The sequence below is a fragment of the Mustela nivalis genome (assembly GCF_964662115.1).
Source record: "Mustela nivalis genome assembly, chromosome: 1".
Lineage (NCBI taxonomy): Eukaryota > Metazoa > Chordata > Mammalia > Carnivora > Mustelidae > Mustela > Mustela nivalis.
In genome coordinates, this window is record NC_139020.1 from 137,726,846 (window position 1) to 137,748,352 (window position 21,507).

A 21,507-nucleotide genomic window follows, 5' to 3' on the forward strand; every position below is an offset into this window, starting at 1 on the left:
GATTTTATTTAAAATCCAGCAAATTTTCCAAAAACTGCATTTCTATTGGCTATGTTTTTTTTTTAATTAAAAAAAATTTTTAAAAACAGTTTCTCTTTTAAAAAAGCTGGAAAAGAAGAGAGCAAATCTTTTTTTTTTTTTTTTTTAAAGATTATTTATTTATTGGGGGGGGGAGAGAGAGAGCGAGCTAGTGAGAGAGGGAACCCAAGCAGGGGGAGTGGGAGGAGAAGCAGGCCTCCCGCTGAGCAGGGAGCCTGATATGGGAATCCTGATGTGGGAATCCCAGAACTCTGGGATCACGACTTGAGCTGAAGGCAGATGCTTAATGACTGTGCCACTCAGGTACCCCAAGAGCAGATATTTAATAGTTGGGTTTGAGAATAGGGTTATAAAAATGAATTGACAAAGGTTAGATGTTCAGGGACTACTTGTACCTACTAGGTTCCATTAACATTAATGGCTGGGGGTAGCTGAATCCCATTTGCCTTCTTAAGAACACAGCCTTCAGCCTTGTTAATAGGTGATGTGTAGTAATGCCGATCTGCTTCAAACTGTGATTTTTATTAGTTAATTTCAAATTTTTAAAGTTTTTGCTCCTAAAAACCCAAGACATAGATCTTCTCTTAGTTCTTTTTTGGAAGAAAAATGAAAAATTTTTTTCCTTTCCACTTCCTCTGGGAACATTAAAAATATAACCAGCAAATTTAGAATAATTTGGGCCAGAAACATGCAGATATTTTTTATTTGTATCACTAGAGGCCATAGCTAACAGGTAATTTGGTGTTAGTTGTTTGTATGAACAGATCTTATTTAGAATATAGACGTTAAATATTTTTTTCTTTAATAGCTGTTCGGTTTGGTCGTATTCCTAAGCGTGAAAAACAGAGGATGCTAATTGAAATGCAGAGTGCAATGAAGACTATGATGAACAGCCAGTTCAGTGGTCATTTGCAGAATGACACTTTGGAACATCATGAACAGACAGCCTTACCAGCCCAGGAACAGCTGCGACCCAAGCCCCAGCTGGAACAAGAAAACATCAAAAGCTCTTCTCCCTCTTCTGATTTTGCAAAGGATGAAGTGATTGGCATGGTGACCAGGGCGCACAAGGATACTTTTATGTATAATCAGGAGCAGCAAGAAAACTCAGCAGAGACCATGCAGCCTCAGAGAGAACGGATTCCCAAGGGCATGGAGCAGTATAATTTAAATCATGACCATTGTGGCAGTGGGCTTAGCAGCCATTTTCCATGTAGTGAGAGCCAGCAGCACCTCAATGGACAGTACAAAGGGAGGAACATAATGCATTACCCAAATGGGCATGCCATTTGTATTGCAAATGGACATTGTATGAACTTCTCCAATGCTTATACTCAACGAGTATGTGATAGAGTTTCGATAGATGGATTTTCTCAGAATGAGAACAAGAATAGTTACCTGTGCAACACTGGAGGGAGAATGCATCTGGTATAGTGAAATCAATTTTTTTTACTCAACTTGCATCAAGGAAAGCTTTTGAAGGTTTTATTTTATTTGTGGGGAGTATACACACTTCAGGGGCAGGGGTGGTATCAGAAAACATGAGACTTACAGAATCAGTATTGTGTGATATTTTAGGTCAAATACTGATAATATCATTTGTTGATTGACCCAATTTCACACAGAACTAGGTACAGCATGTGATTTGATTGATACTATGATTGGGATTAAGATTTTAAATAAAATATGGATCATGTAGAATTGATTCTTAAATTCTTAGAAATCCCTTTCAAAATTTAAGCATTCTGATTAATCACTATCTTACTAGCTTTGGGATTTTCTCAAAGGGCTGATCATTTAGCTTGCCACAGTTAGTAATCCTTTAATTTCTATGGAGAGGGTTCTTTAACCATTATAATACAAAAAGGTCCTTGAATGTAGAACATGGTTAGGTATTTGACTGAGAATTTTAGAAATAATTTAATACACTAATTTCTAAGGATTTTCTCAGACTTTGTCTTATGAGATGAGTTAATGTTATTCATATTATTCAAGTTTTTTTTTTTTAATCAACTGCAACAATCTACATGAAAGTACAGTGTTTATATTCAGCCAAATTTTCATCAAAAAACAGCAGTACCACATCATTTCCAGTATAAACCATGAGGTCCTTTGATAGTGCTTGGTATTTTCTACAGCCAGGTAATTAAAGTCTTCTTTTTTTCATTTTCAAAATAGCTGAGACTACTCCAATTCTTTTTGTTAGATTTTTCTTGTCACTTGCAAGTATTCGATTGCATGGGTCAGAAAGGTGATCTTATATCATATTAGACTTAATGGCTACCTTAAGGAGGGAAAAATTTACAAGCATTTAGATTCTCATTTTGTGATATTCTCCATGGTTATAGAATCATCCCATTCCTGCATCTCCTATGGATTTAGTGAAAATTTAAAGGCTGATTTTACTAACAGAGTATACAGTGAATGTTCATCATCTTTCTAGTGTTCTTATACCTTGTTTGGCTTCCTACTTTTTCCCCACCAATCCTTATACAGAAGGTGCCCCTTGTATCTCCCATCATTATTCTCTAATTGAACAAGTGGAAGCCAGTGGTCACAGCACTGTTTATGAAATAAATGGTCAATGACCTTTTTAGAAAAGTGAGGCATCTCACTATCTTTCCTTCCTTGAAATTTTAATACTGTAATTGTGCCTTTTGGAAAAAAGTGAGTTTTGAAATATTAACTAAATATTGGGTTCTAGGCCTGTGACTTTAGCTATATTTAGAGAAATTAACTAAACTTCTTAGAATCTCATTTCCTCTAAGAAATAGTAATTATAATATCTGCCGTGACTAATGAATAGGACTGCTAATAAAGTATGTATGAATTTGTTTGAAAATCATAAAACCAGCATAAGGTGGCAGCAGTACTAAAAAATAAACTCTTAAACCCAGGTTTTTGAAATAGCTTAGGCCGCCTCTTTTGTGATGCACGAATTGCTGTCAGAGTAGGTTGCCATGAGGCTTTCTAACACGAGGCAAGTAGAAGAAGAGAAAGTATTATTATTAGTAGATTTTACCTGTGTGTGAGAGTTATTTTCACATTGGGGTTTCCAATGATTTGAGATGCTACTCTTGAAGTTTCTTTACCATCTCTCATAATTTAATAGTTTTTCTGTTTTGTGCATGCTAGGTTTGTCCAATGAGTAAGTCTCCATATGTGGATCCTCATAAATCTGGGCATGAAATCTGGGAAGAATTTTCAATGAGCTTCACTCCAGCAGTGAAAGAAGTGGTGGAATTTGCAAAGCGTATTCCTGGATTCAGAGATCTCTCTCAGCATGACCAGGTCAACCTTTTGAAGGCTGGGACTTTTGAGGTAGGTTTTATTTATCTAGAATATCGATGCACAGTGTGTGTAGTATTTTATTTTCATTCTTTTCTAAGTGAGTGCTTATAGTCCGGAGGCTAAAATTACCAGCAAAAGAATAACCATATCAGAATCTTGGCAAGAGATGTGACAAATCCAGAGTTTCTTAAGGCTTGAAATACAACTTCTCTGTATCCTCAGCGTATAGATTTCCTCCAGGTTGTAGTATTTACTTCCAGGGATGGGCTTTAGGCAGGGTCTGCAAAGCGTTTGACACCCACTGAAATCCTATATTGGTGTTCTAGTACAGAGTACAAAGGGTAAATAGAATGTGGTTTTCTCTTTTAGGAAATTGTAGAATGTTTCAGGGTTATGTGAGATGTGTCTTCTGTGTTACCGTGGACTTTCTTGGCCTCATCTCATCCAGAATCCTTGCTACCTTTTCTTCTCTGGCTTCCCTTGCTGTGATGTATTCTGCCTGGACTTAGGGGACAGCTGCTTTTGCCAACTTGAGTGGGACAAGTGCTATGTTAGGTGCCTCCCACCTATGGCTTCTAAGTGCTGCTGAAGTGTGAGGAGCCTCAGGACTTGCTCACTTAAATATTATTCTGAAATGCAGGGTGGTGGGTGGAAAGTTGGTGTCTGGTGGTCCACTTCTTTGATCCATGGGGGACGGGATCTGGGGAATATATTTTCATTTTCCCCTGCTGGTCCCACAGACTGAGCTCTCAGTTGTGAATGATACTGAGTGGCGGCCTGCTCATTAATGCATCCTCTGGTATTTGCTGATAATTGCTGTCATCCCTGTCATCTCATTTCCTTTTTTCTCAAACCTGTTTTCATGTATGGTAGTACACATTCTGTGTAAACTTTGGCCTTATGTTCTGTTTTTAGGAGACCTGGCCCAGAATGGAAAAGGAGCCATGTTCATAAACAAAATAGCTGTGGTATAATTTAGAAGTAAAACTGTTAGGTTAGGATTTTCAATGTAAAGGAAAACATTAGAGTTAAGATTTAAACCTGAATCTTAAAGGGGTGTCAGTGATCAAGTTCAAAGTTCAGTTCATTCATTTTTTGAGGTTAAGTAATTGTGGCCCACAGATGTGGAGAGATTTTTCTGAAATTACCAATACATTTCTAACACAGCACCATAACACAAATCCCAGACTCCAGGACTTGTGTTCTTTCCACCTTGTGATATGACTTGGGATTGCTGTGTTCTAGTTAGTGCCATAGAATACACTATTTTGGATTGTCTTGAGTAAAACAAGTCTTTGGGAAAATTGCAAAGGGGAGCTATTTGTTCAGTATTCCTTTGGTTATGAAAGAAATATGTGACATAGGTGTTACCATTTACTATAGGGGAGGGAGTGCCATAGGTAAGTAGTTGCTGATTTGGTTTGGATTTGAATTACAACTCGGTGTCTGGAACACTTTTGCTGTAATAGTTTTCTTTGTGTATTGTCTCTTTGGGTTATGGTTTCTTAAAATAGTCTAATTTAGGTTTATCCGTGCATTTGTCTTGGCTTTATTTGGTGTTTTGATGTCTCTAAGTGTTGTTGCATTGAAATACTGCTCTTTTTACTTAGGTTTTAGAGACCATGTGATATACTTGGTAGCTTAAAGAGTTTCTTTAATGCCTTTGGCCAAGGCCTAGTTTCATATTTCTTGGCATTAATGCCTGCTTTAATTTCATATTTGCATTTCAGAATCTTTATTAATAGAGTTTCAGAATATCACAGGACTCAAGTATTTTTGCCACTAGTGGCTGGAATTTTTCTGATGTTCACTCCACAGATATTTATTGCTTTGGTAGAAAATTTGCCTTAAGGAAATGGTTCTGGGTAAAAATAAACTCAATTTTTCTTTTACAACTTTCTTTTATATGTAGGATGTTTCTTAACTGGCTTGAATACTGAATTATTTCTTAGTATTAGTACTGAACTCCTTCAAATACATTTTTCTTTTTCCAGGTTTTAATGGTACGGTTTGCATCATTGTTTGATGCAAAGGAGCGTACGGTCACCTTTTTAAGTGGGAAGAAATACAGTGTTGATGATTTACACTCAATGGGAGCAGGGGATCTGCTAAACTCTATGTTTGAATTTAGTGAGAAGCTAAATGCCCTCCAACTTAGTGATGAAGAGATGAGTTTGTTTACAGCTGTTGTCCTGGTATCTGCAGGTAAGCAGGCTGGTGCAAAATTGTGCTACATCCAGAATATAAGTAACCAAGTGGAAAGAAGATGGAACTATGTTCCAGCGAGCTGTCTATATGGCAAGAGAGCCTGAGGCAGATGCTAAAGTGTATGAATAATCTGTTGTTTTTGAGAAATCAGATAGCAAAAATTCAAAAGTGCTGTATGATAATAAAATGATGTTTAGTATAGGCCTCAAATTGACCACAAGTCTTAGTCTTTAACTTTTGCCTGTAATTTTTACAACTCTAAATTGTTGCTTTTGTGGATTTAACTTTGGGAACATAGGTGGTTCTGATACGAATTTAAGTTTTAATTAAAGTGTGTATTACTTGAGAATGTTAAAATTATCAAGGTACATTAGTGAGGTCTGTTCCAAAACTTGGTGAATTACGAGTAGGCTTTTACCTAGCTTTGCCACTGAATTTTCTGTGTGATTTGCATAAATAATTCTATTCTTTTGGGTCTCAGTTTCCTTGTGGAAGGAAAGGATTGTACCATGTGAGCCAACCTGGGGTCTGGCACAGAATAGGTACTTAGTTTCTGTTTGAATGAGTGACCAAGATTTTTGAGTCCTCACACTTAATGTTTATTTATATGAGTCACTGATGATGTTTTCCAGTTTCCCTGCCACCTTGCATTTATATTATATTATTTCTGAGCAAAGTATTTCAATTTAGATAATAGCTATTAAGATAATAGCAAATGGGAAATTGAAACACTGACTTTCCTGGGGATATATAAGTAAGTACCAGCCATTTTTAGGTATCACTAACTTTATTTTAAAACATTGAGAATTGTACAGTATTTTGATATGACTTACTTCAAGTTTTGTATTTGCTTCTTACTGTGTAAAAGCCATTGTACCAGGTGCTGTGGGGGTTATAAAGTGTAAGTTATAGCCCCTGCTTATGTGGTAAACTGTTAATCAGTAACTCCTAATGAGATTAGGTTCTTGGTATATCTTAAAGGGCCTGTACATTAGTGGTGTAAATAAGAGTTAGGTAAATAGCTCTATATGTAAATAAGAGTGTAAATAAAGAGTTATGCCATTTGGAAGCATAATTTAGCTACCTATTCTGATCAGCTCTACCTAGGTGGCTAAAATGCACTTATGATATGGAATAGTATTACAGTAACAGGTTAATAAGAGATAACTTATTTTCTTACAAGTAACCTTGTAGTTAATGCTTCTTGCACTTCACCTACCATCCTGCAGTCTCTTGATAAGTAATTATTAATGGTTTGAGTTGACATCTGATTAATGTATTGTGAAACTAAAGGTAATCCATACTTTGTAATTTCTTTATCTGATCAGTATGTGGACAGGGGAGACAGAACAAGCATTAAGACACACGCTTACTCTCCAAGCATCTATGTGTTATTTGAGAGAGAGAACTAACACAAAAAGCTTTATGGTATTAAGCTGTGTGGTTCTGACTGAGAAAGTAGGGGTCTAGGAAGGAAGATGAAGTTACCTGAGAAAGCTTTGTGGGGAAAGCTTTGAATTTGAAGGATGGGTTAGTAGATTTTCCCATCAAAACAGTGATGAAGCGGCTTTGGAGAACATGAGGTAAGGCAGGGGTAGGTGGCCAAAGCCCTATGTATGTGTACATCAAGGAGGAAAGGGATGGAAGGCTTGGGAGTTAAAGGGACACTGGATTATGGAATGACCACAAGGAGAACTAAGCAGAGAAGTTTTAACTGAAAAAATGGGGCAGTGGAAAGTCAGTGTCGGAGAATGATGAGGCATGGACAGAGTCATGGTTTGACATTAGTTCTGCATGTTTATCTTGGGTAGCTTAGAAAAGTGAGTCATTGGAGCTGGAGGGTCAGGTTGAGAGGCTGTTGAAATAACTTCAGGTAGGAGGCAGTGGAGTGAACTTTCCTGAGATAGGTGTAATAGAGGAGGTGAAGCAGGAGGGACTGTCTCAGAGATGGTGGAAAGGAAGAAACAGTGGCAGGGGATAACGGGAGCTCTCTACCAGGAAATATGCCATTTACTTACATTTTCTACCAAGTGAACATAATTTTTACTTTGTTTTAATCTCCTTTTGAAAAAGCCTTGTTTTGTTTACTGGTCATAACAATAATATGGGCTCTTTGCAAAAGTAGAAAATACTAAGATGAACATAAAGATGATAATATTGCTACCAAAAAAGATCACTGTCAACATTAGGGAGTCTTTCTCTGTCTGTTCACCTGTCCATCCATGTACCATTTGCTTGATTATTATGGTACATAAAAAAATATGTGACATACCGAGTGGAAAAGACTTATAAAAAAAGAATGTAGTGCATTCTTATTTTTGTTCTGTCTAAATGAAGGTACACAAGCAACACATACACAGATACAGTTTCTTGCATTTTAAAATAATTTGCTTTCACTTAAACATATGATAGTGTTGATGTCTAACTTAAATCTTTACCACAAAGAAAAGACTATTATTATTTTTAAAGCAGTATCTATACAAGAAAATAAAATTCAGAAACTACAGAAGATAAGTCTCTCCTTCCTTCTCCCAGCCTACTCTCCAGAGAACTAGAATTCTATCTATCTTTCTTAATTGTTCTGGGAGTTGCCCACTCAATTCTAAATATTATGCTTATAGCTTTTTTTTATTGAGTAGATACAACTGACAAAAGTGTCTTCTCTTTATAAGTTTTATTTTTACAGTTACTTTGTTTTATATAAAATTAGAATATGCTCACATTCTTTGACCATTCACTTTTACATAATCTCTCAGATAGAATAGAGAAAGAATCTTCTCCTTAGGAAGACAGTATCATCGTCCTTCCATATCCTGGCTTCTTTTGCTATACCTTTTTTTTTTTTTATTTTACATTATCAAGAATGAAAATATTTATATTCTGTTCTATAGGTGTGATTAGTTTCCATGCTTTATTTGATGGAAAAAGATACTGAAAATATTGAAAAGTAAAAAATATTTTTTTACTAAATATTGAAAAGTAAATATTGAAAACTAAAAAAATCTACATTTTCTAAATATTCAAAAGTAAAAAATATTGAAAAGTAAAAAATATTGAATATTGAAATATTGAATAGTAAATATTGAAAAGTAAAAAAATACTACATTTTTTAAATATTGAAAAGTAAATATTGAAAAGTAAAAAATATTGAAAAGTAAAAAATATTTGAAATATTGAATATTAAATATTGAATATTTTCTAAATATTGAAAAGTAAATATTGAAAATATGATATTTTCTAATATTGAATAAATATTGAAAAGTAAAAAAAATCTACATTTAGAGTATTAGGATTATGTAAATAGTACCTATAGTGTTCACACAGCGGGGTTGAATTGGTAGATGAGGCAATACAGATTTTAAGATTTTATTTATTTAAGAGAGAGACAGCATGAACATGGGGAGTGGCAGAGGGAGAGTGAGAGGGACAAGCCGACTTCCTGCTGAGTGAGGAGCCTTACAATGCTGAAGTCAAACACCTAACTGACTGAGCCATCAAGGCTTCTGGAGGCAATATAAATCTTGCCCTAAACCTGTGCCTCCCAAGGGGGGAATGTTCCTAGTATCAAATAACAAATGGATCATTTATATTCTCTATTAATTGCTTAGAATTTGCTTTATATTTAAAATAGCTTTTTGTTTTTCTTGGAATCTACAGTTGCCATCTGGGTTTTGTTTTGGTTGTTGTCAGATAAAGTGCTAGTTTCTAGACCTCATTATATAATTTTATCCTTACAGCAGACCTCTGATGTGAGCTAGGATATGTTATTTTCAAATATAGGCAAGAAATTTGAGGAACAGAAGGGTTAAATTGTCCAAGGTCATGCATTTTAAAAAATTGGTTGAGCATGCATTTGGACTACTGTTAGCCTAGCTTCAAAGCCTTTCTGTTATACTGCTTGTTAACAGAATAATTCTAGCTGCTAACAGAGAGAGAAATCTAAAACACGATATTTGTCTATCCTCTTAGAAGACTCTTGATGCCATGGAGAAAAAGGGAATTATACCTGGAAGGTAGATTGTTCTTGAGATTGTGTGAAATGGCAGCAGTCATTGCAGTTGAAGATGAGGGATGGGCATATAGGTGTGAGAACAATCTGAATGTGGATTTTAGTTGTCCTCATAGAGGTTTTTGTGGAAGGAATTTTACTTTCATCTTGTAGGAAGTGATTATCCACAGAAGATTTTGGTGAGATTTGGTGTTGAGCGATGAAGAACCTCTCTGAGTTTAAGGAAGTAGAGGACAGGTATATCGTGAATTAAACTATACTGTAAACTATGAGGTAGGTAGTGTAGCATTTAGTACATCATTTAGAAAATCAATTTTTATTTCAGTCTGTGCATTGTATTGTTTTAATTTCTAGAGGATTATTGTTTATGATCCAGCTAGATTTTTAGGTAGGTTATTTGGCCTTGAAATCATGAAATCATGGTTTTAGAAATGCAATTTTAGAAAGATTTAATGCAGTTCACATTTTTGTGTAGGAATCCATTTTCCTGAAGTTCTGAGTTGTAAGGAGGAAGCATAAGTCTTTCCAACAGAGTATTCACTGAAAGACTCATAATATTAGTTCTAACTCAAGTATCCTTCTCTGCCTATCTAGATTATTTTGTTTGTAGGGCTCACAGTCATTCTTTTCCCAGTTGTTGGTATTGTAAATTACTGATGTGATGCAAACTAGGTATTTTTTTCTGCTCTAAGAGGTCTCTCAGGGAAGGAATTTTGGTTTGTTACGTTGACTGCTAATTCCCTAAGCACCTATCCAGTAGCCATATACATTCAGTAAGTGCTTGGTGAGGGAATTAAGAAGTTGCAAGGATATTGAAGAAAACAGTTACTTGAATATTAAAGGCAGGAGAGACACTTGGAAGCATCATTGAGGGCTTTACGTAGTTTTATATGGCCATTATGATTGTATGATCAAAGTTGTATGTTAAGAGATCTTTTCTCCATATAACAGTTTTATCTGAAAACATATGACTCTCCCAATCCAGTAGTCAGCATTCAAATTGTTTCTTTTTCCATAATAATTAGCACATAGTTCAGTAATAATCCACACTTTATTAAATGTAAGATAAACCTCTTTTCATCATTTTTTTCTGCATTTAGAGTTAATCAGACTTCCCCCTTGACTATGAAATTTTAGTCTTTGCATTGCAAGTGGCCTTTTTAGCTACCAGCTACAATGCAGAGCGTAAATACCCTTGTGAACGATGAATTAAAAAGGGTGTGAATGGCCAGAGATTTTTGCTTCCTTGGCAGTATCTTTCTTATTAATTAAAATTCCCTATACTGTGAGCCATTGAGTATTTCTTAGGCTCTACTGCCTCCTATTGTAAAGGGAAGAAATAGTCGTTGATGATGACTAAAAAAAAAAGTCCATGGGTAAACAGTATAGATTTTGCTAATTTTAAGATACTTTGCTTTATTGTTGGATTATACTAAATCATTAGTTTATTAACATTTTGTATGATGAGCTTAATAAACACAGTATGCTAAATGGAAGTGAATGCAGGTTAATGTAACTAGGTAATAAAGGTACACAGTGTATTAGTTACCTGTTTACTGTGTAACAAATTACCTTAAAACTTAGTGGCTTGAAAAGATATACATTTATTATCTCACAGTTTCTGAGGATTAGGAATATGGGTATGGCTTAGATAGGTGCTTCTGGCTTGAGGTTTCTTGGGAGATTGTAGTCAAACTGTGAGTAGGGCTGTGGTTGGCTATGAAGGCTCAACTAGGGAAGGATCTGCTTCGAGGATTATTCATATGGTTGTGGTAGGAGTCCTTTCCTTGCAAGATGTTGGGCTGAGTACCTCAGTTCTTTGCTGGATGCTGGTCAGAGACCACCGTCAGTTCCTTAGCATAAGGGCTACTTCATAGGCAGCTCACAACATGGCACTTGGCATCTGGCTTTACTCAGAGGAGGTGAGTATGAGTTTGCTGAAGATGGAAGCCTTTTTTTTTTGGTAGTATTTTATTCATCAGTAGTGAGTCAGTAAGTCTAGCATACTGAAGGGGAAAGGGATACACAAGGGTGTGGATACCAGGGTGAGGGGGCCATTTTAGAGGTTGCCTGCCATACATGGTAACATACAACTGTGGATATATTCTGTATGAAGAAAAAAATATATTTGTAAACTACACTATTTTATTTTGACAGGAGAGTTGAAATTAGTAGATGGCATCTAATTTTAAAAATTAGAACCTCTAGTTTTGTGAACAAAATACTAAATACCAAATCTTGATTTATCAAGTATACTGTGTAATGTGTCTTTTTATAATATAATAAATAGGTACAGAAATTTGCCATTGGGATTTAAATGTTGACAACTGTCTTTTGCCTTTATTCCAATAAATAAAACCTTGTTGTAGACTCATTAACGAGATTGATGAAAAAGGATTTTATTTCTATTTAATGTTTTCTCTTAATTGGTGTTTATATTTAATGTTTATAACGTCCTCTTATTCCTATCTGTCTATTCCTTACTCTCTGTTAGATCGATCTGGAATAGAAAACGTCAACTCTGTGGAGGCTTTGCAGGAAACTCTCATCCGCGCACTAAGGACCTTAATAATGAAAAACCATCCAAACGAGGCCTCTATTTTTACAAAACTTCTTCTAAAGTTGCCAGATCTTCGATCTTTAAACAACATGCACTCTGAGGAGCTTTTGGCCTTTAAAGTTCACCCCTAAGGCCTTTGTTTATTTAAACACGAACTGATTCATGCTAACTGTACATTTTGTGCTAAAATGCTTATTTATATGTGTATACCATATGTGGAGATAGAAAAGACCTTTAAGACAATACAAGATTGTAGGCTATCTCTGTAATTATGCAGTAGCTGTTTGGATTGAGGTTTCTTCAGCCATGGTTAGACATTGACCGCATTTCCCCTATAGACCAATCAGCTGTGTCGCACTTAAACTGGAGAAGTTACACTGAATTATAGTCACACTGAATGTTAGACTTTTTCATCTGCCAAAACCAAAAATCATTTTGATCTCCCTGTGGTATAAATATAACGCACAATCACAAGTACGTGAAGACTTAAAAATTAATCCTTCGTGGTAGAAATGCTGTTGTATGATGAAGACTTGATTTCACCACAAGACCATTTGATCTGGTAATTGGAGACATTGCAAATTAGAAGATCTTGATGTCTGTATTTTGTTCTGCCACTTATTAAACTGTATGATCCTGGGCAGGTTAGTTGGTTGTGGAAAATGAAAATTGATAGTGTTCTTAATGTCCCACCTCACAGATACTAAAAATTGTCTATAAAGCATATTTACCTCTTGGGAGATAGGCACTATGTAAATAAGATAAACTTTTTGTTATTATAATTATTCATAATAATATTCTTTCCTTATTTCTGAGAATTCATTTCACAGTCCACACCAACCTATTATTCAGGGTTCCTGCATATGTGTGGGGTATCCTCCTGGCACACATATATTCAAAGTTTATGGGTACATCAAATACATAGTATGTGTACATAATATCTGTGTGAATATAGTTATACATAAACACATTTCTTCACAATATTTTAAACTGTGAAGAACTTTTATCATACAATAAACTTAAAACAAGTGGTGTCAAAGACTCAAATTAGGTGCATTTTACCTATTGATATAACCATTGCTTTAAATGTTTAGACAGTATGTTATTGAACTTAGGCTCTATTTTTATTTAAGCAGCACTAAATGTAAAAGTACAACAGGCAGTTGAGTCCAAATTTCAAAAAATATGTATTTTGAGTTCATCTTTGTTTAAATCTTTGGTTCAGGGTACTAGATTTCTTACCTTGTACTGAGAAAGGTTACATTGCTGCCCCTTATACACATGCTGCAGCCTAATGATAAATATTTTGATTCTTTTTGGAGAACCAATCAATGTTTTAAGAAAACTGTTTAATGTGTTGGCCCCATGTGCATATGTGTGCATGTGTGTGTATGCGTTTGTGTGCAAGTGTGTTTTGAGTCCACTTTTTTTTTCCTAGATAACACTACAGGGATTTTGTCCAATTAGATTTACTCTATAATTTGAAAAATCATTTAGTGTGTGTGACCTACAGGCTTAGAAGTGGTACAGAGACATTTCCTCCACATATCTAATATTGGGCTTTATTAAATAGAGAAAATCAGCCTCTATTTATGGCACTGGGAGAAATAACCAAAGTTGAGGATTTTATGTATGTTTTCCTGTTTCCCTGGAAAAACAGCAATTAATTGGAATTTTTTTCGAAAAGATTGCCTTCTGTATAATTTTTGGATTATATAAAACTGTAAGAATGGAAAGAGCCTGCTTTACTATACTCAGCCTGTTACTTTAATGATACATGAGCAGAATGCCTTATTTTGTATTCTTGTTTAACTTGTTGCTACTGGGACTTGAATTTCTGTGGCACTTGTTAAGTAAGTGAAATAAAGAAGTTAAATCCTCTCATTATTAAAGAGGAAAGGTGATGGTGATGTCTGTAATACATTATAAACCATAATTGTGATTTACCTTACATAGGTAAGACTTTTATGGGATATACAGTATAGTTTTTGTGAATTCTTTACATGATAGCATTAACTTTTTATAATTTTTTTTCCTAAGATAAATGCATAGTTTTCTTCTATGGGGGATAGAAATGGCTTTTTGAAGTAATCCTGAAAACCTCAAAGATCATGTTTGTTCTTAATTTTTGCCTTTTGCCTAAGCCTCTTTATAATATGTTATCTTTAAAACAGTTACTGTCTTAGTGTGTAACCAAAACTATGTTAGTATTGCTTATACAACTTTAGTTAGGTTCAATATATACATGTATACATCTATATATAGATATGTAGGGTTGCATTTTGTCTTGTAAAATTTTATTTGAACAATTCTTCCTGTAGGTAATGGGAAACAAAATTAATAGTTCATATGCCACTTGTAGCATCTCTATATTTGAAAATAGCCCAATATTAAAACTACTAAAATTAAACCAGCAGCCTATTATAAGCACATTCTTTGATTGAGTCATTGGGTATAAACTTACTAAATGTGGAGAAGACAACCAGTTTGGGAAACTTCTGGGTCAGTGGGACACTGTTGATTAATTGATAATGTACTGTATGAATTAAGTGATGCTTTAACTCTGATTTTACATTTTAAGTTAAAATATGGGCATTATGTCAGCAAACTTAAGGGCATTATGTCAGCAAGCTAAAACATTTTTTTTCCTGTGCTTTTAATGTATCTCTACATGATCTGAGAGAGTATTCAAGCTTTAGACAGATATAGCTGAGGGAAAGGGGAAGCATCTTCTTGAGTTGAAGCTTTTCCTTAGGGCAATGGATTAATTACAGATTAAAAAAATTAGAAGGCAATTTCAGTGGATTAAGTGTATAGCTTTTATATCTACATTTCAAGAAATTACCATTGTAACTTGATAAGAAATGATTTATTTTATGTAAACATCATTGCAAAGCAAGGTGTAGAAGCTCAGCTAGATTTATTACTGTGCACGAGAGTAAGTACCTATCTCAATTATTCTTTTTCTTTTCCAATATAAAGTTTGCTGAATGTACAAGAAGAGTTTATCACTTAGGATATAGATTTTTTTTTAGGGGTTGGGGGGGATGGGATCTGTCAGGAAATTGCCTATAAACAAAGATTGTCTTGATTTGATTCAAAACATAAAACTTGAAGCTATTCTTGAACTAATGTGGAAAAATAAAATGGCTATTGTTTTAAAAAAGTGATAGAAATATATTGTCAAGATATGAATTAAGTTTATTTTCTACAAACTTATTGATGAGGACATGGACAATATCTTCATGTTTCTGAAAAGTAATGTGTACATGGGGGGAGGGGATAATAAATATTATTTCTAACCAAGTGTGGTTTTGGTATTTTTTTATCTCGATGTTTTTGTAAGACTCTAATTTAACTTCCTACTTTCCCCTGAGCATAGCAGTACATCTTAACCTAAATCTCTGATTCAGCGTGGTGGAATGTATATATGAAGGACTCTTTTGATTTTAGTTTGTTTAGAGAGTCCAGCAAAGGTCTTTGATGTTTTCTGGAATGACAGCTGAATCAGAGATTCAGAGACTCGCTGTATCTTGTAATCTGTCTTAGAGGGGGATGGTGAGAGAAGAACGGGGTGCTTGATCTAGCCAAGACTGAGCCTTGGCTATAAATGGCATAAGATGCCTCAGCAAGACCACCACCTCCTTTCCTCTTTTCTAGGGGCTGTAGCCATGCCAGCAAAGTTGAAGCCATTACTTCAATCTACACTCACTACAGTTGTTACCTAGATCAGTGATACCCATTACTTTTTTAACGAATTTATTTATTTATCAGAAAAAGAGAGAGGGAGAGGGCACAAGCAGGCAGAGGCAGAGAGAAGCAGGCTCCCTGCTGAGCAAGGAGCCTGATGTGGGACTTGATTCTAGGACCCTGGAATCATGACCTGAGCGGAAGGCAGCTGCTTAACTGACTGTGCCACCCAGGCATCCCATACCCGCTACTTTTCTGTGGATGATAATCGATGTTGGGTAGGAGAAATGGGCTCCTTGATCAAATAGCTTGGAAATGCTGGGTTAACAAGGTTACTGAGATGTCTTTATGTGAGTCCCATTCTCTAATGAGCAAGTGTGTATTGTGAATTCTTTAAGGAAGTTTTCAGTAGGACATAGTCTTTCTCAAACTTCTTCTGCCACGTAGCGCCCCCTTCTCCTTTTTTTCTGTGTTGAGCACTTGTTGGGACGCCTTGGAAGGTGTGATTTCAGGAGAAAAACATGTTAACCCACTTTGGTTGTTGGTCAGGATACTGATCATATTCTGTGGATTACTCTATAAATTTGTATTTTGTCCCTTTTTTGCATGGTATAATAAACATTAAGCTCTGAATAAATAGTTAATGAAAAAGTAGATTAAATTCCTTTTGAATTTTGGAAGTGCTGCATGTGAATAAATACAGTCAATTCATGGATCTGGTTTTAGTTTTACACTCATTTGGGCCTCTTAAAATCTGTCACATTTGCTTTTCTTAATTCTTGGTCTATCTAAAGGTTTAGCACCAACTATGGCCTGTATTCTAGTAGCCACGTTAGAGTTGCTCTTCACAATGCCAAAATTGGTTCCTCTTGGAGGAACTCAACCTCTCCAGAATGCTTTCTATGGGGGCACGGTCGCAAGAACGGAAACATGGTCTCGAAATTAGCATTTCTCCTACATTGCAATAAAAATTACTAAAGAGGGTGAGACCAGTGTTCTAAAGAAGACTCAAGTACCTGGGATGAAAGTGATGTTTTCAAATGTTTTTTTCCCCCTGTTTTCCTACTGGTAACCACAGAATTGAGAATGATCTTCTGAGAAGTCTAAGGTAAGTTCTGTGTTTTTTCTGTTCTATAGGTTCATTTTTCTCTGAATTCTCCTTATCCGTAACCCCAGCAGTTCCCTCCACCCGGCCCCCTCCCCAGTACTTTGTTGCTTTGCTTGTAAATTTTCATCTATTCCCCCCCCCCCCCCCAACAGCCATTTCATTTCCTGTTCAGGTTCTGCAGTAAAATGCAAGTAGGGTAATTTCCAAAGTGGAAAGCACCTACACTTTCATTCTCTCTTGATCATCTTGCTCCCTACAGTTAGGCTGCTCTTTTTCTTTTCTTTAAGATTTTATTTATTTATTTGACAGAAAGATCACAGGTAGGCAGAGAGGCAGGCAGAGAGAGGGCGGGGGGGGGGGGGGGAAGCAGGCTCCCTGCTGAGCAGAGAGCCCAATGCGCGGTTTGATCCCAGGACCCTGAGATCATGACCTGAGCCGAAAGCAGAGGCTTAACCCACTGAGCCACCCAGGCACCCCATAGGCTGCTCTCTTTCTAAGTTGTTTTATCTAAAGGGCTTTGGAGGAATAAACTGATGCTTTAGTTACTCATTACATATTTATTGAACATACATGTATGGCTCAAGAATTTCTCTTTTTATCCAAATGCAAATGAGTTTCCTTGAAAATCCAGGGCACTAATCCAGACAGTGTTGTGGAAGTTGTGTGCACATGAAGCAAATGGCCACCATTCACAGCATCTTAAGTAGTAATTGCCAGTAAATGCTGTTCTAGCTGTGGTGTGCTGGAGCAGCTTGTAAGGTCTCTTGAGGTCTCACTGTTACACTTCGGGAAATTTACGGAGCTGGTTATTAAAACAGCCATTATTAAAAGTTAAATTACATAAGCTTACATTTGAATTATATTTGAGAAGATACTTAAAACTCCTCACTTCCTAATTACATTTTACTCTTATTTATGCTTTTGAGGCTCAGTACCTTTATTTTTATGGGTATGGTAGCAATACTTTGTCATGGTGTTCCTGCACATCTCTTCTCAACTCTCTAAGTGATGGCCCATTGGTAGCTCAAAATTGGCGGCAGTAGGGTTATTTATACTATGCAAAGCTGCAAATGCTATGATTCAGGCTTGATTTATTTTGCTGGTCGTCTAGCTTTAAGGAAGTGATGGAGACATTGTTAATAATGCAAATTAAAGGTGTACTCTGATTTATACGTATGTAGAGTTCATACATGTGGAATTGTTTGGTGACGGGTAAGAGGAAGCTCTTTAGTCAGGATTCAGTACATAATATGAGTTTAATGTTATCCTCCAACCCCCACATAACTTTTTCTCTTATCTGTAAGAAGTGTAAGCTACTTCAAGTGATTACAAGACTAAATGAGAAGTATTTAAAAACTCTGCAGCAATGTCCTCTACAGACATGAGGTAATTGTCTTTCCTTAGGAAATGACATAAAGAGGAAGAGAAAGGAGAGTCTGGGGGTGGAGGGTGGGAGGAGTGGGCGCAGGGCCTCTGAGGAGGCTCTCCCTGGGCTGGCCTGTGTGGCTTGGCCTCTCACAGGCACGTCGGGGCTGAAGTGAGCTGGCAGTTCCCGATTTAGGCCTTTTCAGCGGGGAACTGCTCTGACAGTTGACTGTGATGACCGCAACCTTCGGATACTTCTGATTTCCAGTAACGTCTCCAGGAGAAGCTAACCAAGTGACAAAAGATGACCCGGTCCGCCTCCCACTCCCAAGCCCTCAGACAAGAATACAGTAGTTCCCCTGTCCCGCAGATGAGCCTTTTGGAGTTCCAATGACCTACCCTCAGCCTTGATTGCGCCCGGAAGCAATAGCCCCACGCTGCGTCATAGCGTGGCGACGTTCGCCTTACGTCATCCCACGTAGGCATTTTCTTTCTGCCGTCCTCACACGGAGAAGGGTGAGTACAGCGCCTTAAGGTGTTTTGAGAGCGGCCATTTACATAACTTCTATCACAGTATATTGTTACGTCATTCTTTTTTTTATTATTGTTAATCTCGTACTGCGCCTAATTTAGAAGTTAAGCTTCATCATAGGTTTGTATGTATAGGAAAAGAAATCATGTATCTAGGCTTCGGTACTTCCGGGAATCAGGCATCCACTGGGGGTCTTGGAATGTATCCCCCTGCAGCCAGGGGGACACGGCTATGTATGAGGAAGGTTTTTAGTATTCCACTGGATGCTATTATTGTTCAAGGTGTACATCCGTCACAAGGGGCAGGGATAATGGGCTCAGTGTTCCTTCCTAGGAAAAATAATAAAAATACCCTGGGAAGGGTAGGAAGAAGTTTCATGTCTGAGTTTTGGATGTTCTCACCATTTATGGAGGATTGAGGATACCTTTCTAGTTGTGATTCTGCTCTTCAGTGATCTTGAGAAGATCCCTTTATCATTGGGTTCAGCTCCCTTCTGTAAAATGAAGGAATTTAACTGTAAGCCCTCCCTCATCTCTTCCAGGGCTAACATTTGTGATATGATAGTATGTAAAACAAACAAACAAACACTCCCCCCCCCCCCCAAACTAAACAAACACAAAAAAAGAACTAGAGAGTGGCTTTTAAAAAAAGAAAAAAAAAACGGGTGAAAAATTTGTTTTGTTGGAGGTGCGGTGAGGGGAGACAAAGAAATGTGGTTCCTGCAGCTAAAGGTTGATTGATCACACTTGCCTTACCCTGGTGTGACATTGCACCCTGCTGGCCATCTGTCCCCTCTCCTTGTGGTGTGACTCCCTGCTCCCTCGTGCCTGCCTCACTGCTAAGTGTTCACAATACCTTTAGCTCAAAGTCAGCTGTTAAGGTCAGGGACAGGAAGTATGCTGGGGGAAGAGGGGTCACTCTAGGAATTTCATGTCCCCCAAGGTTCCCAATGCCTAATGGAAGGGGCAACTGAAGCTGGACGCAGAAAGCACAAGGAAGGAACATTAGGAAGCCCTAAGACCTGTGGCAGCACTCACTGTTCAAGCTGAGCCCTTTCCTGCATGGCAGCACTTCCCAGTTTTTGATCGTTACAAAAATATAAAATTTTGTAGTTGAAGTGAAAAAGTGTAAAATTTTTTTGTAGTTGATGATTCTCTTGTCTTTTTCCTAAGTCTTTTTAATTTTATTCCAACCCTCAAGGTAGTCAGGAAAACTTTTACCATATAAAACCAAAACTTGTACCTATTGTTACTTTCCAGCGCTCTTAGCTAGCAAAATCAAAAGAATTTCATTTTGAACATCCTGACCCCTCCACCATTAACATTTTATTATACTTGTGAATTACACAGCTATCTGTCCTTCCATCTATCAGTCCTTATCTTGGCATTTTTAAAAGTGTATTTTAAAGTAAATTGCAGTCCTCAATAAACTGCCCCTTAATTTTTTTGTCTTGCATATAATTTACAAGAGTTAAATACTAATTTATACTCTGTTCTTTTGATATACAATTTATAGATAATGAAATGTACAAGTCTTTAGGGTATATCTGCCACTTTATTTTCACAAATGCATTCTCACTGTGTAACCCAAAAACCAGTTGAGATATAGACCATTACCATGATCGTAGAAAGTTTTCTCATGCCCCTTTCTAGGCAATCCCCACCCCTCAGAGGTCATAGCTATTGTTCTGATTTTTTTCCACTATAGATTAGATTAACCTGTTCTATAACTTATATAAATGGTATCATTACCATATATACTCTCTTGTATAAGACTTCTTCACTCAGCATAGTGTTTTTGAGATTTATCCATCATAATTTTATTATTTTTATTGCTAAACGGTATTCCTTCATATGGATATACCATAGTTTGTTTATCCTGTCAGTGGATACCTGGGTTATTTCCAGTTTTTGTTTATTATGGATAAAACAATTATGAATACTCCATTGTATTTGGTGTTATAGTATATCATGACTTGACCTTGGGGTAGAATTTGTTAGTTCTGTGAGTACAAGAAACAGCATATAGTGGAAAGCATGAAAAACAGAGCATTAAATTTAGTTCTTTCTGCTTAGAGTTCTTATAGACAAAAACAGCTCATCAGTTAGAAAATGCTTAAAGCCTATCTAAAAGGGAGTTCAACAGTAAGGATATTTATTACTTATTTCCTGCCTAAGACTTCTGGAGGCAGGGCAATTCCAGCCTGGTTCAATAGCTCCAGATGCCATTGAAGAATCCAGGAGCTCACCTCATATCCATTAGATTGGCCATTATCAAGTGAACAAACAAAAAACAAAACAAAGGAAAATAACAGGTGTTGGTGAGGGTGTGGAAAAATTCAAACAATTGTGCACTCTTGTTGGGAATGTGAAGTGGTGCAGTTTTGTGGAGAACAGTATGGTGCTTCTTTAAACAATTAAAAATAGAAAAGAAAATTAAAAATGGAATCACCATATGATCCAGCAATTCCACTTCCAGATATATATACCCAAAGGAATTGAAAGTAGGTTCTTGAAGAGAAATTTGTATATCCACATTATAGCAGCATTATTCATAATGGCCAAATGATGGAAGCAACCCAGGTGTCCACTGATGGATACGCAGCATGTGGTATATACACAGTGACATATTATTCAAACTTAAAAAGAAAGGAAATTCTGACACATGCTACAACATAGATAAACCTTATGCTAAGTGAAATATGC

General features: G+C 36.5%; 1 protein-coding gene across 1 annotated transcript in view; it reads left to right on the forward strand.

The window, feature by feature from the left end:
• The window catches only part of NR1D2 (nuclear receptor subfamily 1 group D member 2), a 29,144-nt gene extending 13,731 nt beyond the window's left edge, over window positions 1–15,413 (forward strand). Inside the window, exons 5-8 of the mRNA XM_082686619.1 lie at window positions 848–1,467; window positions 3,175–3,360; window positions 5,325–5,535; window positions 12,042–15,413. Of these exons, the coding sequence (XP_082542745.1) occupies window positions 848–1,467; window positions 3,175–3,360; window positions 5,325–5,535; window positions 12,042–12,238 (1,214 nt within the window). The 3' untranslated portion in view covers window positions 12,239–15,413. The remainder of the gene's footprint in view (window positions 1–847; window positions 1,468–3,174; window positions 3,361–5,324; window positions 5,536–12,041) is intronic.
• Window positions 15,414–21,507: the final 6,094 nt, after the last annotated feature.